The 15,383-nt window shown below is 49.0% G+C and overlaps 1 protein-coding gene and 1 long non-coding RNA gene across 6 annotated transcripts in view; one reads left to right on the top strand and one right to left on the bottom strand.

Moving 5' to 3' along the window:
- The first annotated feature begins 3,070 nt into the window (after window positions 1-3,070).
- The window catches only part of LOC113930695, a 39,670-nt gene continuing 27,357 nt past the window's right edge, over window positions 3,071-15,383 (top strand). Inside the window, exons 1-2 of one of the 2 annotated variants that reach the window (XR_003522590.1) lie at window positions 3,071-3,202; window positions 6,284-6,400. This is a non-coding gene — a long non-coding RNA (uncharacterized LOC113930695). Of the gene's footprint in view, window positions 3,237-6,283; window positions 6,401-15,383 lie in introns of both variants that reach the window. The other variant, XR_003522591.1, reaches the window with a different exon arrangement.
- MORC4 (MORC family CW-type zinc finger 4) overlaps window positions 10,738-15,383 on the bottom strand; it is a 51,316-nt gene continuing 46,670 nt past the window's right edge. Inside the window, exons 15-17 of one of the 4 annotated variants that reach the window (XM_027608074.2) lie at window positions 12,764-13,457; window positions 12,221-12,466; window positions 10,738-11,875 (exon numbers count right to left, since the gene is read on the bottom strand). In XM_027608074.2, coding sequence (XP_027463875.1) covers window positions 11,795-11,875; window positions 12,221-12,466; window positions 12,764-13,457 — 1,021 coding nt within the window. In that variant the 3' untranslated portion in view covers window positions 10,738-11,794. Of the gene's footprint in view, window positions 11,876-12,182; window positions 12,467-12,763; window positions 13,458-15,383 lie in introns of all 4 variants that reach the window. The other 3 variants (XM_027608073.2, XM_027608075.2, XM_027608076.2) reach the window with 3 other exon arrangements.

Genomic DNA, 15,383 nt, shown 5'->3' with positions numbered 1-15,383 from the left:
GCACAAAGAAAGAAGATAGGGTGGTAGCTCAAGGCAGCAGTGGATGCTAATGCCGCTGAGGAACTGCCTCAGGAGCTGCAGCCCCAACTTTCACCGAAGCCCCTGCCTCCCTCTGACCTGACCCCCTGCTAAGAAACAAGGCTGCGGGTCCTACACGGTGGTTTCCTCAGGAAGGGGAACCTGACTTTTCTAGAGATGGCTCTTGGCTGGGGGATGACTGCATGAGAGCCTTGGGGCTCCTTAGCGGAGACCACTCCTTGATGCGGCCTGAGAAAGAGTAAGAACTAGGGTCTCTAAGAAGCTGGGTGGGCATGTGAGGTGGCTCCAGTGGGTGTTTCTATCGGGCAGAGAGAGGTGGCTTCCCCAGACGGTCTTCAGACCTAAAAGAAAAGCAGCCCGAAGACTGCGATCAGTCCCCCAGGGTCTCCCCACAGAGCACTACAGAACCTCTGAGAGACGACAGCCCCCGGTGGGCCCCCTGTCACCCTTCAGATGTGCCCCGCCATCCTTCGCCAGACACCTCCGAGTTGCTAGAAGGCATCTGAGGGCTTTGGCATAGAGCAATAACGCCCAAGGAGCTGTGGCCCCAATCTGAGCGAGAGCTGAGCCGCTGCCTGGAAGTTCAGTTCCGGGGGCGGGGGCGGGGGGTGGGGCAGTGGAGAATATCTCCCAGGCAGACAGTTCCAGCTCCAAGGTGTGGAAATGCTCCATTTCCCCAGGGTGGGGGTGGGGGTGGGAGTCACAGATAGACCAAAGGCATTTTCCCTCATCCCCGCACCCCGCAAGCACTCCCGGCTTCTGACAAACTCCAGTCCACCTCCCCAAACCGCAGTACCAGCAGAAGGGGCTCACTCGTTGTCTCTAACATGCCTCTTGCCTCTCCACCTTCTTGCTTATGATTAAGCTCTTCTCCCAAGCTGGAAGGCCCTGTCGCCTTAGCTGAGTCCTCCTGCTGCCCGGAGAACTTGCTCAGCACCACCTCCTACACTGAGTCTCCTCTGACCACTCCGTCCCTCTTCTCCCCTCCCTCCTCCACCCCTCAGTGTATAACTATTGCTTCTTTGATGCTTATTATTCACAATTTTTGATGGATAGTTATCTTTTTGTGTGAGCGAATCTGATTTCACAAGTACATTGTAAACTCTTGGAGGGTAGGGGCCATACCTGAGATCTCTCTGTATCCCCCAGACTGTCTGTAAGAGTGCGGGACACATAGTAGGTGATCAATAAACACTTGTTGATTGAGTAATTTGGTTATTGTTTTATTCATTCAAAGGGGACCCAGGCAGGGCAGGTGTGAGAGAGAACTGGGCCGGGGGAGGGTAGGATGGAAACTGGCTCTTCTTCCTATTGGGTGGATAAAAGAATTCTAGACTTTACCAGAGACATTATGAAAACAAGACACCACCACCACCCCCCCCCCCACCTTCCCAGCGAAGCTTTACCTTTTCATCTCACTCAGGGCTCCTCCCTCTCCACAGTTCTTTCATGGAAGTTGTTTACTAAATGGCTGTGTGTTTATTCCTTTCGTTCTCTGAACCAGCACCGTGAGGTAAAGGGAAGTCGATCTGACAATCTCCATGCAGCAGATGGGGAAACGTGAATAAAGAGATTGTTTTTCCCAGGGCCGCATTGCTGGTGTTGGTGCCCCAGACTCTAGACTCCCCAAATAGGACTCTGCTGATCCACTCATTGGGAGAGCCTGCCAGGGGTCCCCCCAGGCTGCCGGAGGAAAGCAACTCATGGCCAGCAAAGACACACTGGGGACACACACAGTTCTCCTGGAGATCTCCCGTGGAGGTGATCTGGGGGAGCAGGACCAATTCACATTTGAATGAGACACGACACCTCCGTTCTAATTTCCCAAACTCCGGAGGTGTGAGAGTTTGGGAGGCCAATGATTTGGCCGTGTTCAAACCTCCGGGGGGAATGAACAAAGCCCAGTTCATAAAGATGTTAACTGTGGCATTGCTGACAATAACAGCTCCCCCTCCCCCAAGATTCAGCTTACGCAGGCCCTGGAGCGAGTGGGCTCTCCGAACAGAAGTTGAACAAAGGGTCGTGTCTCTGGCCTGGCACCAGGAGCCCCAGAGCGCTTGACTCGGGGAGGGGGCAGGGGAGGCTGCTAGAAGGGGTTACTTTGTTGTGTTGTGCTGAGGGCGCAGCCGTCTGGTCTGGGCTCTGAGGACCCACCACCTGGCAGCCAAAGCGCTCTCAGGTCCACAATTTCCTCGAATTGCCCAAATACCCGAAATGAAGCCAGTCTTTTTACAGGAGACAGAATGGAGGCCTCCTGAAAGTCACAGTGTCGGAGTCTGACTGTGAGCTTGGAAAATTCTTCCACCCAACAGCAACGTGGGCCTGGGATTCTGCCTGGGAAGGTGGAAGAGTGCCTTCGGCTCCTCAGACTCCCAAAGCTGCTTGCGATAGAAGGGCCTTCGAGGGAAATAGGGCCCAGGGCTTCCCCTCGTCTTAGGATGAGGCTGCCCTGGGACGTCCTCCTTCCTTGTAATCTGGGAAGATTGGACAGAGAAGTTAGAATTTCATCCTTAACTAGAAAAATCAGGGCAGACCGATAAAGAACAGCCGCTCCTTTTGGCCGGGTAAGCAAGGAAAGCCTTGCTCTAAATAATTTCCTCGAAATCTCTAGGTGTCTTGAGTCCACGTTGAACGGCTTTCAGCTCATGCCATTGCCTTCCATCATAAAGTAATTTAGATTAGCCACAACCGAAGGGACAGTGAAGGCCATTGTCGTTATGCCCCAAACTGATGGCTCTGACCCTTGCACAAGGAAAGACGTTTCTGCCCTCCCTCATTCCTCTGATAATAGTGTGACTCATGTTTTCTCCCCCTGGGGGCCCTAGTGACCTACAGCTCTGTGATCATTAATAGGGCAGGGGGAGGCTGAAACTGGCTTCTTGGGGGAACGGCGAGCTCGGGCTTCCTGAGAGACTTTCATCCGGCCACTCCAACAAGCCATTCAATGGGCTCCGCAGCCAGGGGGCCCAGACTGCCTGCACCCCCACTCCATGTCAGATGATGTGCGGAAGGCTCTGAGGGCAACGAGGGCGAACGGCGAGGTAAAGTCTGTGCCTTGCAGGAGGTGACCGCTGATCCAGGGCCAGATAAGACATGCACACCGAAGTGTGGTACAGGCATGGTACGGTGTGTCCTGTGAGAGATCGGAGGAAAGTGCCGGAAGGTAGGGGTGTCAGGAGCTACTTCGAGAAAGGCTTGTAAGTCCCCTCAAACCCCAATCCGTATGAAGGGAGGGCCTGGCACCACTTGAGCTTTGGAGGGGGAAGGTTGAGCCCGAGAAACTGCCTCCTGCAGCTGAAGGACCATGGGAAACGGAGCAAAAGGGTGGACAGCAGCGCTGAGGAGGAAACAGGGTTCCACGGCACAGCTCACCCAGAACCCCTTTGAGTTTGCCTCGCAGGACTCCTAAGTGGCTCCAGGGGAAAGAGAGGCCCTGGGGCTCGGCCTCTTCTCCCGCATCTGCTTCTCTTGGGCGGCTCTCTGGAAATTGGTGGGGGCAGCAGAGGCAGCGCCCATCTGGGGAACCTGAGGCCTTTTGGCCCCGGACCAGAGGAGAAACCCAGATGTGGGAGAAGGGAGAGAGGAATGAGAAGGGCACGGCACTAAAGGCAGGCAGTGGGGCCTGGGCAGGGTCAGCTGTTCCCGCCCACTCAGCCCTGGCTCCACAGGCAGGAGACTCTTCTGCGCCTGTGGCTGCCCGCTCTGAAGCCTGGCCTTTGCCCAGCCTGGTCTCTCTGCCCAAGCGGCTGCTGGCTTTGATGAGAAATCCTGTTATCTCCCCGGGAGAGAAAACCTCAAACAGGAAGTCCAGCAGGTTATCTCTCTCTTTTGCCCTAAGTGGTGGCTTCTCCGTGCTGGGTGCGATGTGATCACTGATAAAATATTAACAGGTTGTTATCAGGCCCGGCGATACAGAAGCTATAAGGGGACCATCCCTCCGCCTCCCACAAGCTACCACTTTCCCGAGAACTGCTGCTCAGGAACTCCAAGCCCACTCTTGCCTGCAATTCTCTGCTCTGGGCCTCATTTCTCCACAAGACAGGTGGCAGTGGCTTCGGGCTTAACAAAGCAGGAGGTCACTCCACAAGGGCAGCCCATCAGGTTCCGCTTTCCTGTCATCCCTGAAGTCCCATTCCTCCAGAATGGCACCCTCGCCACTTCACAAGTCACCTCCGAGGAGGGCTTCGAAGAACTTTCTATTTGTGAACACGGCCTTGTGGAGGGAACACTGAGAAAGCTCACAGGCTTTCAGACAGATACGTATAATGCGATGTGAATCAAGGTGCCCAATGAGTATGAGTAGAGTGGCAGTCAACCCCGAGTTTCAGTGGGAGCCCCTTTACTCCAACAGCACTTCCCGAGCCTGTGACATCTGACAAAGTTCCGCGTGGGTTGCTCAGGAGAAAGGCCAATCACACCCAAATCACAAGCAGCCTCTTCGTTTGCTTTCTTCTGGATTCACCCAATGGGAGGCAAGAAGGTGCCTCAGCATCCCCCACAAAGGCTATCTGATGATACTGTAAAGACTCTGCTCCCTTGGTTTAAAGGCACTGAGGGCCTTGATGGGGCGGGTTGGGGGCGGAGCGGGGAAGCACGTACATTTTTCTAGCAGGATAAACCCATTCAGTCATAGATTAGCCACTGATGTCAGAATTTGCACTAGTTTCTCAGTTTAGCGCTTTTTTTAAAAAAGAGCCCAAATGAGAAGACGAGTCCAGGGAGCTTAAGAAAAAATGGATGATCAATTCAGAGGCAGTGGACGCTGGAATTTGGGGGAGCAGGGGCCTTCTCTGAGTAACGCGTGCACTCTTCAACTAAATGATTCAATAGCCTTCAATGGAGATGAAATAGAAATCAAGAAAAAGGCAGACAAGACGAGAAAGGTGGTGCCATCTTTTTCTCGGCAATTCCAGAGGCACCTCATGTGGTTAATTTTACTCTTCTGTGTGTAATAATAAACCGGCATGTTCTCAAGTGTCACTTTCTCACTCCCTGAGAAACTTGCGCACCTCAGCACTGTCTGGGGTGGGGGTGCGGTACCAAGGAGCCAGTGAGAACCCTCACAGGCAGAGGCCAACAAGTCCAAGACCTCCTGGAGTGAAAGAATAGGATCTCGATGGCTGTTTTGATATCAGGAAAGCTGCCAAGTGACAGCCCTGCGTGAAAAACCCAGTCAAGAGGAAATGAATTTCCACATTGTTTGGAGGGATATTCGTTACATAAGTGAACGATTTCCTGATCATGAGGGCAGTTAAACATTGTGTGGGATTGTGGAACTTTCTTCCTTGGAAATTCCTATTAGCGTGGGCTGGCTTTGGCTTTTTCTTATCAAAGGGACGAAGACGAGACTAACCGTTTTCAAGACAAGCCGTACGGTGTCGTGGGCAAAGAGCCTGGGCTTTGGAGTCAGACAAACCTGGGTTTGGTTTGGCCTCTGCACACTCCCTAGATGTGTGGCCTTGGGAGAGGCACTTCAGTTCTCTACACTTTAGTTTCCCCATACATCAAATGGAAATGATGCCTGCCTCTTAGCGTGGTCATGGCATCTGGTAGGTCCTTAGCAAGGGGTTAACTGTGGTCTAAGCATATTGGTGACCCAAAGGGTAGTGTCAAAGTCACACCAAAATGTGTGTCTGTGGGGAGCGGGGGCAGATGACAAGGTCTATTTCCCACCACAGATCTGAATCTACATCAGCAAGGGGTATTCTTTCCCAGGTCAAAACTTCTCCAGATTCTTCCCCAAAGTCTAGATACCTTGAAGATTACATTAACAGAGGCCAGAGGAAAAGCAGACTCGAGAAGTTGGAGAAGAAAGGAGGGGTGATGGCTCTTTGCCCTTCATCAAGCTCTGTGAAAATCTGAGGTGGAACAAAACCATGATCAATCATGTCCTGCTTCTAGAGAAAACCTTAGTCCAAGGGAACTTCAAACTGATTAATGCCCCCAACTCTGGGGACAATTGGGGAGATACAACAACCACTTTTCTAGTTCATAGCCTACAAGGGCTCCATTGGTAAGCAGATTTAGCATAGCCCCCCTCTTGCTGGTATTCCCCAGCCCTTGGTCCATTCTGTTCCTTATGCTTCAAATTAAGTAATTCAATATTCCTCAAATGCACTTCGGTGTTCCTGTATTCACAAACCGCCCCCCCCCCCCGACCACCTAGTCCAGTGACTTTACTTATATTCTTCCCTACAACCTGGAAAACCCTCCCCACACATCTCCACCATTCCGATCCTTACAGGTTTCCACAGCCTTCTGGAAAATCGGGGCTTTTGGGAACACCTTCTTGAGCCTCTGCCTAAAGTCATCGTGTCTCTGCCCCTGAGGACCCAATGGTCAGATGTATGAAATGTGTTTGGTGAGTAGAAGGCACCCAAAACATTTGGACTAATCTCATCTAAAAGGAGGTTGGGGTTTCTGATGATTCACCTCAAAACTTTAGACTTGGGGTTGGGGGCAAGTAACAAAACACGTTCCTTCTGCAGAAAATGAATGCTATGTATGTCTCCCCTAATGACTAAAGCTACAATCTGCCCAAGACGATCTAGGTTAGTATTTTCCAGCTGTCTAGTTTATTACAACCGTGTGCCCTGACTTTGAACTCAGAAAGTATGGTCCCTGAGTTTCCTCTCTGCCTAAGAGAAGTCATAAGTCCGGGATGTCCTTGTCATCAAGAACAAGGTATTCTTTTGGGGAAATTACGCTTGACTTCGCCTGAGCTCACCCCTGACTTTCCGGAGCATACCCCCATGCTTCACTCCTAACCCCGTACTACAGAAAGAGTTTTAATTCGTAGTACAGAACTCTGAAACATGTTCTATCTGGGGATTACCCTTTGGGAACCGAGAGCCTGCCAATTAAGCCTCTGCTTCAAAATTATTGCCCCAGATCATCTGTAATCACCGGACAGGGACAATGCTATCTTTCTGCTCCCCCTGGGATCACCAAGTCTCTGACTTGGTCCTCTGCTAGGAGCCCATTTGTTCATCCCACAAGCATGTACCGACTTCCTAACACGTGCCAGGAACTTATTTTCTTGAGGCTTGCTCTGTCTACTCTCTTTATGGATAGCTCCTGTTTCTTTTGTTCTTAACATTTTTAAAATTATTTATTTAAAGATTTATGTTATTTTAGAGAGAGAGCACGGGCAGGAGGGGCAGAGGGAGAGAGAATCTCAAGCACACTCCACGCCAAGCGTGGAGCCCGATGCGGGGCTTGATCCCGAGACCCCAAGATCGTGACCTGAGCCGAAACCAAGAGTCGGATGCTCAACCGACTGCGCCACCCAGGCGCCCCCGTTTCTTCTCCTGAAAGACACTATCACTGCTCTTGGCAAAAGGGAACAGAAGACCCCTCAGAGATTTTTTTTTTTCTCCTTTTAGTTCTCACGCTCAAGATGTGCTCTCTATAGGCTTCTCCAGATTGTATTCTGTAATTCTCAGTATTTTAAAATTGCATGCTAGGGAGCTTCCTTTTGATAACATTCAGTCTGTGAGAAAGAACACCCATATTCCTTTTTTATTTTTTTGCCTTTGGTAGCCTCTCCAATTATTCAAGTGAAAACTCAGCTACAGAGAAACGTTGGGTCACTCCAGCTCACCCTGCCTGCCCCCCCGAAACCTGAAGCACTTATGGTCTGTTTTGCATATGCAGTCTTTCATGTCCAGCACTGTTGCTTCCCTCACTCATTTAGCCAGCCCCTTCCACGAATGAGCCACTGCTACAGGCTCCTGAGGGAGATGGAAATATTGACATGTTCCCAACATTAACTGATTCGTTAAGAATCATTGACTACCTACTATATACCAGGTACAATGATAAGCTGTGGGATAAAGGGATTGGCCAAAATGGCGTGGCCCTTCCCCTCATGGACCTTATTAGGGAAAGAGGCGGACAGACATCATGTGGGTTGTGTTCCCAGCTATCACACAGCACATGGTAGGTAGCCACTGAGTATTTGTTGAACGAGTGCAAGTCAACAGCCGAATATGTAACAGCAAATTGTGAGAAGTGCCAGGAACTGAAAACAGGAAATGATAGAATAGGGGAGAGAGAGGAAAAAAAAAAAACGCCGCACAGAAGGCCTGTCTGAGGAAATTGACACTTAAAACCGAGACCTGAAGGATGAGGCTGAGGCATCCATGCCCAAACCGGAGGTGTGAGCATTCTAGAAGAGGGAACAGTATGGGTAAAGGCTCGGGGGGAAGTAATAGCCTGACGTGTTTCCGTGGGAAGACCACAGTGAGCGAGGGGAAGAGATCTGATGAAAAGCGGCAAGACACAAAGCAGAGGAAGTAGGGAGGATGGATTTTATTCTAAGTGCAGTGAGAAGACACTGCAAGGCTTTCAGCAGGGAGTTATGTAATCTGATTTGTATTTTTTTTTTAATCTGGCTGTCGTGATAAGAGAGTTGTGGGAACGAGAGTGGAAGCAAGGACACCAGTTAGGAGCCGCAAAAACATCTATGGGAGCCGATGGTTGTTTGGACTAAGGTGGCTGTGGTAAAAGTCAGTGAAATCAAGATATACTTTGGCGATAGAACTGACAGACTTTCTGACAGACGGGATGTGGGGGACTACAAAAGAGGAAAATTTAAGGATGACTTCCAGGTTTCTAGCTTATGTGACTGGGTGGGTGGAGGTGCCATTTTCTAAAATGAGGAAAACTGGGGGAAGGAATAGTCCCGGGGTGTGTGTGTCACTGTTTATTTTTAACACATTTTATTTGAAATGCCTGTGAGGCATGTAAATGTAAATGCCAAGTAGGCAGCTATATATTTGAATCTAGAGCTTTCTAATAGGAAGACAGGACAAGGAAGTTTGTGATTAAAAAGCCTTGCGACACAAAACTTACGTGTTCAAAGAAAACATTATGACTGCCCGGGTTAATTGGGAGAACTTGGGGCGCGGGGGAAGGTTGACATCTGAGCCAAAGGAAAGATGAGGGAGAACGTTCCAGGTAAAGGGAACGGAATAGCAAAGGTGGAGGAGAAAAATCTCCAGGCAGGTTCGGAAACAGAAACAGTGCAGCTTGGACGGAATGAGGTTTGTTTTTGGACTGTTAAAAGAGGAGTCTGGAGAGCACAGGGACGGCCACGGGGGTCTCTGTACTGCGCTTGCTCAGCAACTGGGAGCACTAGCATGTCTTTGAGCAGAGGCATAACCTGAGGAGGTCATTCAAAGCAATTTCGTGACAGTGAGGAGAGCGGATGGAAGGAGTGTGAACGGGAGGAAAGTGAGGCCAGTTAAGAGCCGATTTCAGTTTTCCAGGCATGAGATAATAAGGGCCTAAATGGATTGTGGAAATGAAAAGTTAGTGTAAATAGGAGGGACGTTTGAAAGGACAGTTACGATCCTGTTAACCTAACTGGACAGCCGGGAGGAGGCACCCACTTTTTTCTTCCGCTGTCTTTTGCCTCCACGGTACATAAGCTTTGGTAAGGCTGGGGGACACTTTTGAATCTCTCCACCGTGGCTTTTAACATTGGTTCAAGGGGCCTCCCGCTGGTGTGGTTTCACTGCAAATAGGTATCAAAGAGGTAGCTCCGGCATCGCAGTAGATGGACTCGCACCACCTAACTGCGGCTGGAAGCAGCGGCGTGGGGCTGGGCCTAGGAAATGGGCGGAGAGTAAGCACTAGTAAAGAGGAGTTACATTTTTCCAACTTTTTTCTTTTTTCAACTTTTTTCCCCAACTCTTTTCTTTTTAAAGCCCAATTCCCCATATTCTTTCCTACTTTGCTCCTCACTCACCCAAAGCGTGTGTGCATGCGCACGTACACACGCACGCGCACGCAGGCACGCACCCCTCACACACGCTTACCCTCCGCCTCACAAGCTGAACCTTTAATGCTCCGATTGTTTTTTCCGACACCACCTTCCATCCATATTGTCCATATCTGTGCCAAGTCCCAGCTTTTCACAGCCCCCTTCTGAAGAATAAGTATCATTGAGAGGACAGCTGAAAACGCCTCCCCACCGCCCGTTTCTCAGTAATATTTATATTTATTTAGACAACGGGGGCCTTCAATATCCTAGTCCAAATGTCCTGCATGAAAACTAACCAGGCTGCAGGCTAGAGGTGAGGTGCGGCGAGGGCCCAGGGCCGGGGGCAACTGTCAGCACTCATTCTGAGGCTGAAGCCTGGCTCGGACCTCCCCGCCTTGGCCTTACGGTCTCCCTGGAAGACCTGTTGATGGGCCTCCTCTCCAAGGAGGTAAAATAAGCTTGGGAGAGTCTTCCAAAGTAACCTCTGCAGGGGAAAACAGGACAAATATCCGAAACATTCTTCTGCACTACCGGATCCTATTGCGATTGCTTGATCCCACGCCCACCTCCTGTGATTCTTTCTCCTTTACTTCTTCTTTTTCACTGCTGGTATATTTTTATGTGTTCATTGTTCAGTGTCTTGTGAAGAGTACCTTGAACTCTTTGGAGCGTATGCGCTATATAAATATAATAAAGCAATGGGTCAACAAAATGTCTACTTTGACAAGAGTGTTAGGTTTTACAATTTCTGATAATATGAGACCAACCCCTTACTCAGCACTAGCCTGAGGGAGTATCAAACAGATCTCCCTGCTCTAAAAGAGCTCCCCCACTTCCTGAAATCCCAGTTTGGTGGCACGTATATTTTGAATTTGAGCCCTGAAGATTTCTTTTTTTCAAGAATTCCTTATTGACATGCAAATGCCACGTGAGGGTGAGTAGATGGGTCATGATTTAACCTCAGTTCCGTTTACATTAACCCATCACTTCTACCAAACGTCTTTTTCACATTCCAGCTTTTTCCATGCTTTTGTTCATGCTATTCTTCCAGAGGTAATGCTAAATATAACATGAACTGTAAATATAAAATTACCTTATATGTTCAACAGAGTCTCTCAACTGATATCTGAATCCAAACCTACTCATTCTTTTTAAAAACGATTTATTTTTTCCAATGTAAGAAGAATAATGGGTTTATTATAGAAAATTTGAAAAAGGCAGGAAGATAGCAAGAAGAAAAAAATATCAACCATAATCCTACCCCCTAAAGAACAACCATTGTCGCCATTGTTGACAGTGTGGTCGTGCTCGTTCTTTAAACAAATCTCAGTTTAGGTCCCATTTCTGATGTGATGCCTTCCTTCAACTTCCTCCCCCAGAACTTCTCTATCATGTTTGTACCACTCACTTGTAGCAGTTAGTTAACTTGGTGTGTGTCCTGCACTTTCAACTAGGTTGTTAGCTCCTTGAAGGCTGCAACCAGGAATTATACTTCTTAATTTATCCCCGAACATCTACCACATTGGACCCAGTATTTGCCGACTGATTTAACGTAAATGAATACAAACCATTTCAGAAAGGGTGTAGAAGAGGCCAAGTTGTCTACATCATGAAAATTAAAGCTTTCAGGTCACCTGGCTTGGTGACTCTCGCTTTTCTGTTCCTGGAACCCCTGAAAGCCTAATAACTAGCCTCCTTCTCCACACCAAAACTGAGTAAGAAGCAGACTGAGTGAGAGCCAGGATTTACTCAAAGATTCTCTATATAAGGCATAAAGGTGTGAGAGAGAGATGGGGGGGCGGGCGGAGAGGGAAAGGGGGAGAGGGAGAGAGAGGAAGGGAGGGGAGGGGGGAGGAGAGAAGACAAGAGTAGGGTAGGGTATAGGAGGGTATATAGAGTATATAGTCCGGTGCTCAATCCAGTATGTGATTTGCCTCCAGCACCGTATACAGGATCCCATCCACTTGCTCTGAGTCAAACCCGATCTCACGAAGCTCCAAGTGAGGGAGGACAGAAGTAAGGAGATAGCTGACGTGGATACGCAGCCGCGTAAGCTTTGCCAAAGCCCTGTATGATGGAGTGAGGGGGCAGAAGAGATGACATGAAGTCATTAGCCAACAGAACAAAATGAAGCTCCTTAAAAATGGGCCTACGTCTCTCAACAATGATGTGTCCATTAGCTAGACAGAAAGAAGAAAGCACGGTGCCACCACGCACAGGGAGACTGACTGCGGCTCTCTAACCAATTCCTCGCTCCTTGGTGGCCTACAAATTAATTAAGGCTTCCTCCCTTAGCTACGGCCAGTCACTGGGGGTCCTAAGGGATGCTTCCCGGTAGCACTCCCAAGCTGATAACTAAACCCTGGGAATTAACCTTTCTAGGTCATCTCCCTCTGGGGTCCGGTAGGAGACCTGAGCCTTCTGCAGCACTTCCAGGTGCGTCTCTGTCTCCTTCAGTTTCTCTTTGAGTTCCTGCTTTTCTTCCTTGGTCCTCTCCAGCTCAGCTTTCAGAATCTGGAATTCGGCTTGGCGATAGCCCATGTGTTTCTTGCTCCAGTACAAGCCTTCCGTCTCCTGGGCGGTGTAGGTCCCCAGCTCGCTCTGGACTTTCTTGAACTCAGAATGCCAGTGATTCCTCTCCTGCTCCAGCTCCTCCACCTGCAGCCCAAGAAACAGAAATTCAATGAGCCCCACGTGCTAGGCGCGCGCTGAAACGTGTCCCTGATAACATTCACTCTGCAGTTCCTCCGTACACGTTCCGCTCAGGGCCCTGCTCGATCCCCAGATAGGGGCGGTAAGCCCACTCGGGGGCATTCAATCTGAGACACCACACAGAATGAGTCGATGGCTTCTGCTGTGTAAAGGCCTCAGAGCAGGAAATGGTCAAGAGCCGCGACTCTCTGGTCTCTTGGTTAAAAGGATCTCTTATTCCCAGTGGGAAGGTGTTGCCCTAACCTTTTGCTGGAACAAGTTCCGCTCAGCCAAAACGCGTTCCAGTTTTTCGGTGGTTCTTTTCAGTTCTTCCAGCTCTCTTTGGTTCTTCATCTTTGGCGTACTGCGACCTCCGCTCTCCTCATAACCCCGGCCCTTCTCCCCAGCGGCTGCGGCAGGGGCGGGACCAGAGGCCACGGAGGAAAAAGGCACCGGGCTCCAAGATTCCACTGTTTTTCTCCTCTCAGCCAGCTCCTCTCTGTTAAAAGGGATCAGCTGAATGGGAGCTCCTGAATCTCTAACGCCTTTTGCAACACCCACAACGGCTACAAAAGGTCCCTTGTTTACTTCCTCCTTGTTTACGGTTGTGCTGCCTCTGTTAGATTCTTCTGCTACCAATCTTGGCATCTGATCTTCTAATTCTTCAGGGAGCAGGGACCCCTGGTGTTGGTCTTGGGCCCCTGAATACAGGACTGACACCTCCCTACTCTGACTGGTATTCTTGCTTGCGTCTGGGTATTCTGGAGAAAGGTACGGTGGTGTGCTTCTCTCGGAACTGGATTTATCATGGCTGTTCTCCCCTTCTGGGTAGGCGACAGGTGCCTCCACCCTCCTGTAAGGGCCAGGCATTGAATAATCTAGAGGAGGTGTTGTCATCTCATTCTGGAGCCTTCTTCGTTTCTCCGCCGGCTCCTCTCCCAGGATCCATTTGTACTTACTGCAAGAAGAAGAGGGAATTCAATGTTAAGCTGTCAAAATACAAGCTCGGTATATTCCGATCCTATGGAGCCTCTCTCCAAACTTCCCGCGTTTAAAACTGACCCTAGCTGTTATCCACAGATCATTTCGGGTTAGGAAAATACAACTCTACCCCCGAACTCCAAACCCTTCCCTCATGCACCTTGCTGAGATAGCAACCAGTCTGAACGGAGAGATGAAATCAAAAGGTACGAGAGTCAGTGTCTGGACATAACAAGACCAAGTTGATCTTGGTAAGAATTCTGAAAATAGGATTGAAACCAGCCTGACTTGGAAGTTTCCAAAATGCAAGGAAAAGCAGCAAAACAACCACACACACACACACACACACACACACACACACACAGAGAGAGAGAGAGAGAGAGAGAGAGAGAGAGAGAGAGAGAGAGAGAGAGAGAGAGAAACACACATGCAAAATCCCCTAACACGAGAATGGAAAAAAAGGTCATAAAAAGCCTAGTAGAGTATGCGGAGGAAAGCTGAGCCAGCTTGTTAATTTTAAAGTGTCACAAAAACCTCCCAGCATCAAAGACTTAGGCACATTTTTTATATTGCAACAGAACACCATGCAGTTCCTTTGCCAGCCAACTGGATTGTGGCTATTGCCCATTATTCACTTGTAAAAGTTAATTAAAACACAAGGCCCTAGTCAGAATCAAACAAGTGGAAACGGCCAATTCGAGTCATTGCCCTCTTAGGGCAAAAGAACTCCCCTCTGTCAGGGCAAACAGGCACTCCCTCATTTCTTCAGGAAAGTGCAGGAGAGTAAGCGCAAATCGCCTTCCATTTCTGGCTGCTATATGCACTAAGTGTTGAAGGAACTAATGAAATGACTGGCGCCTGTGAAATCCACAGACAATTTAAAATCCTGCAGTAGGATGGGACCCCCCCCCCTTGCCGGCTAATTTTTACCCCTATAACTATTTTGTCCTCCCTGCAGAAAACCCAGAAATCTCAAGGTAAAAACCAAATTTCAAATTTTCAATGAGAAAGAGTCAAGCATGTTATCTATCAGCCACCTCACAGTATTTCAAAGCTGCCCACTTTTCTCTGCAAGTTCTGAGAACGTCTGTAAGACATCTCAGACCTTAGCTTCTCACAGCCCCCTGAATGTTCTTCAAAACTAGTGTTCACCCAGAAATAAAACTGGTCTACATCCTAATAGGTCTTGCTGTGTCAACCTTAGGGGGAAAGCAAAAGTACTTAGGGGCAATGTGAGAACAAATGTATTCATCTAGAACAGGGCCACTGCAGAGGGTCCCATTTAGCTGTGGTATGGAGGAAGAGAGTCAAACAGTCACTTCGGAGGTATGAAGGAAGAGTATGTGATACCAGATAGCAACACCAAACTTCTGTGAAAGGCAATTAGAGTCAAATCATCTGCCTTCTTTTTGTTTTCCCACCTCCAAGGGTTCTGTCCTTATTTCTCTCCTCATATTTCTTTTCTTTGGTAATCTCATACCACCTCTTGGCTATAACCTCTGGTCATCCTCCCAGCCCTGATCTCTACTGAATTTCCAATAGCCCAGCACACATTCCTTCCTCGCGGTCCCACTGGTGTCTCAGGATGTAGAAAACTGGCCTTCCGTTGTTAAGGTCAAACCCTGTTTCCTCTCCTATGTCCCATTTGTGTTATGACACCAGCAAACTCTCAGTAATCTTATATAGTTCTACTACTATCAATACTCAGGTTGAACCTCACATTCCCTCTCCTGAGCTCTTGCAATGGCTTCCCCCAGTCTCCCCTTCTCTCACCTCCAGACTGCCTACTGCCAAGTTAATAATCTTCCCAAGGTGTTGCCCTGATTGTGTTACACCCTTATTTGAAATCTTTATTTATTGCTCCCCACAACATAAAAGCTCAAATGCCTTAGCTTGGTATTCC

This window comes from Zalophus californianus, chromosome X, assembly GCF_009762305.2.
Source record: "Zalophus californianus isolate mZalCal1 chromosome X, mZalCal1.pri.v2, whole genome shotgun sequence".
In the NCBI taxonomy this organism is placed as follows: domain Eukaryota; kingdom Metazoa; phylum Chordata; class Mammalia; order Carnivora; family Otariidae; genus Zalophus; species Zalophus californianus.
This window is presented reverse-complemented; position numbering and strand designations above follow the sequence as displayed.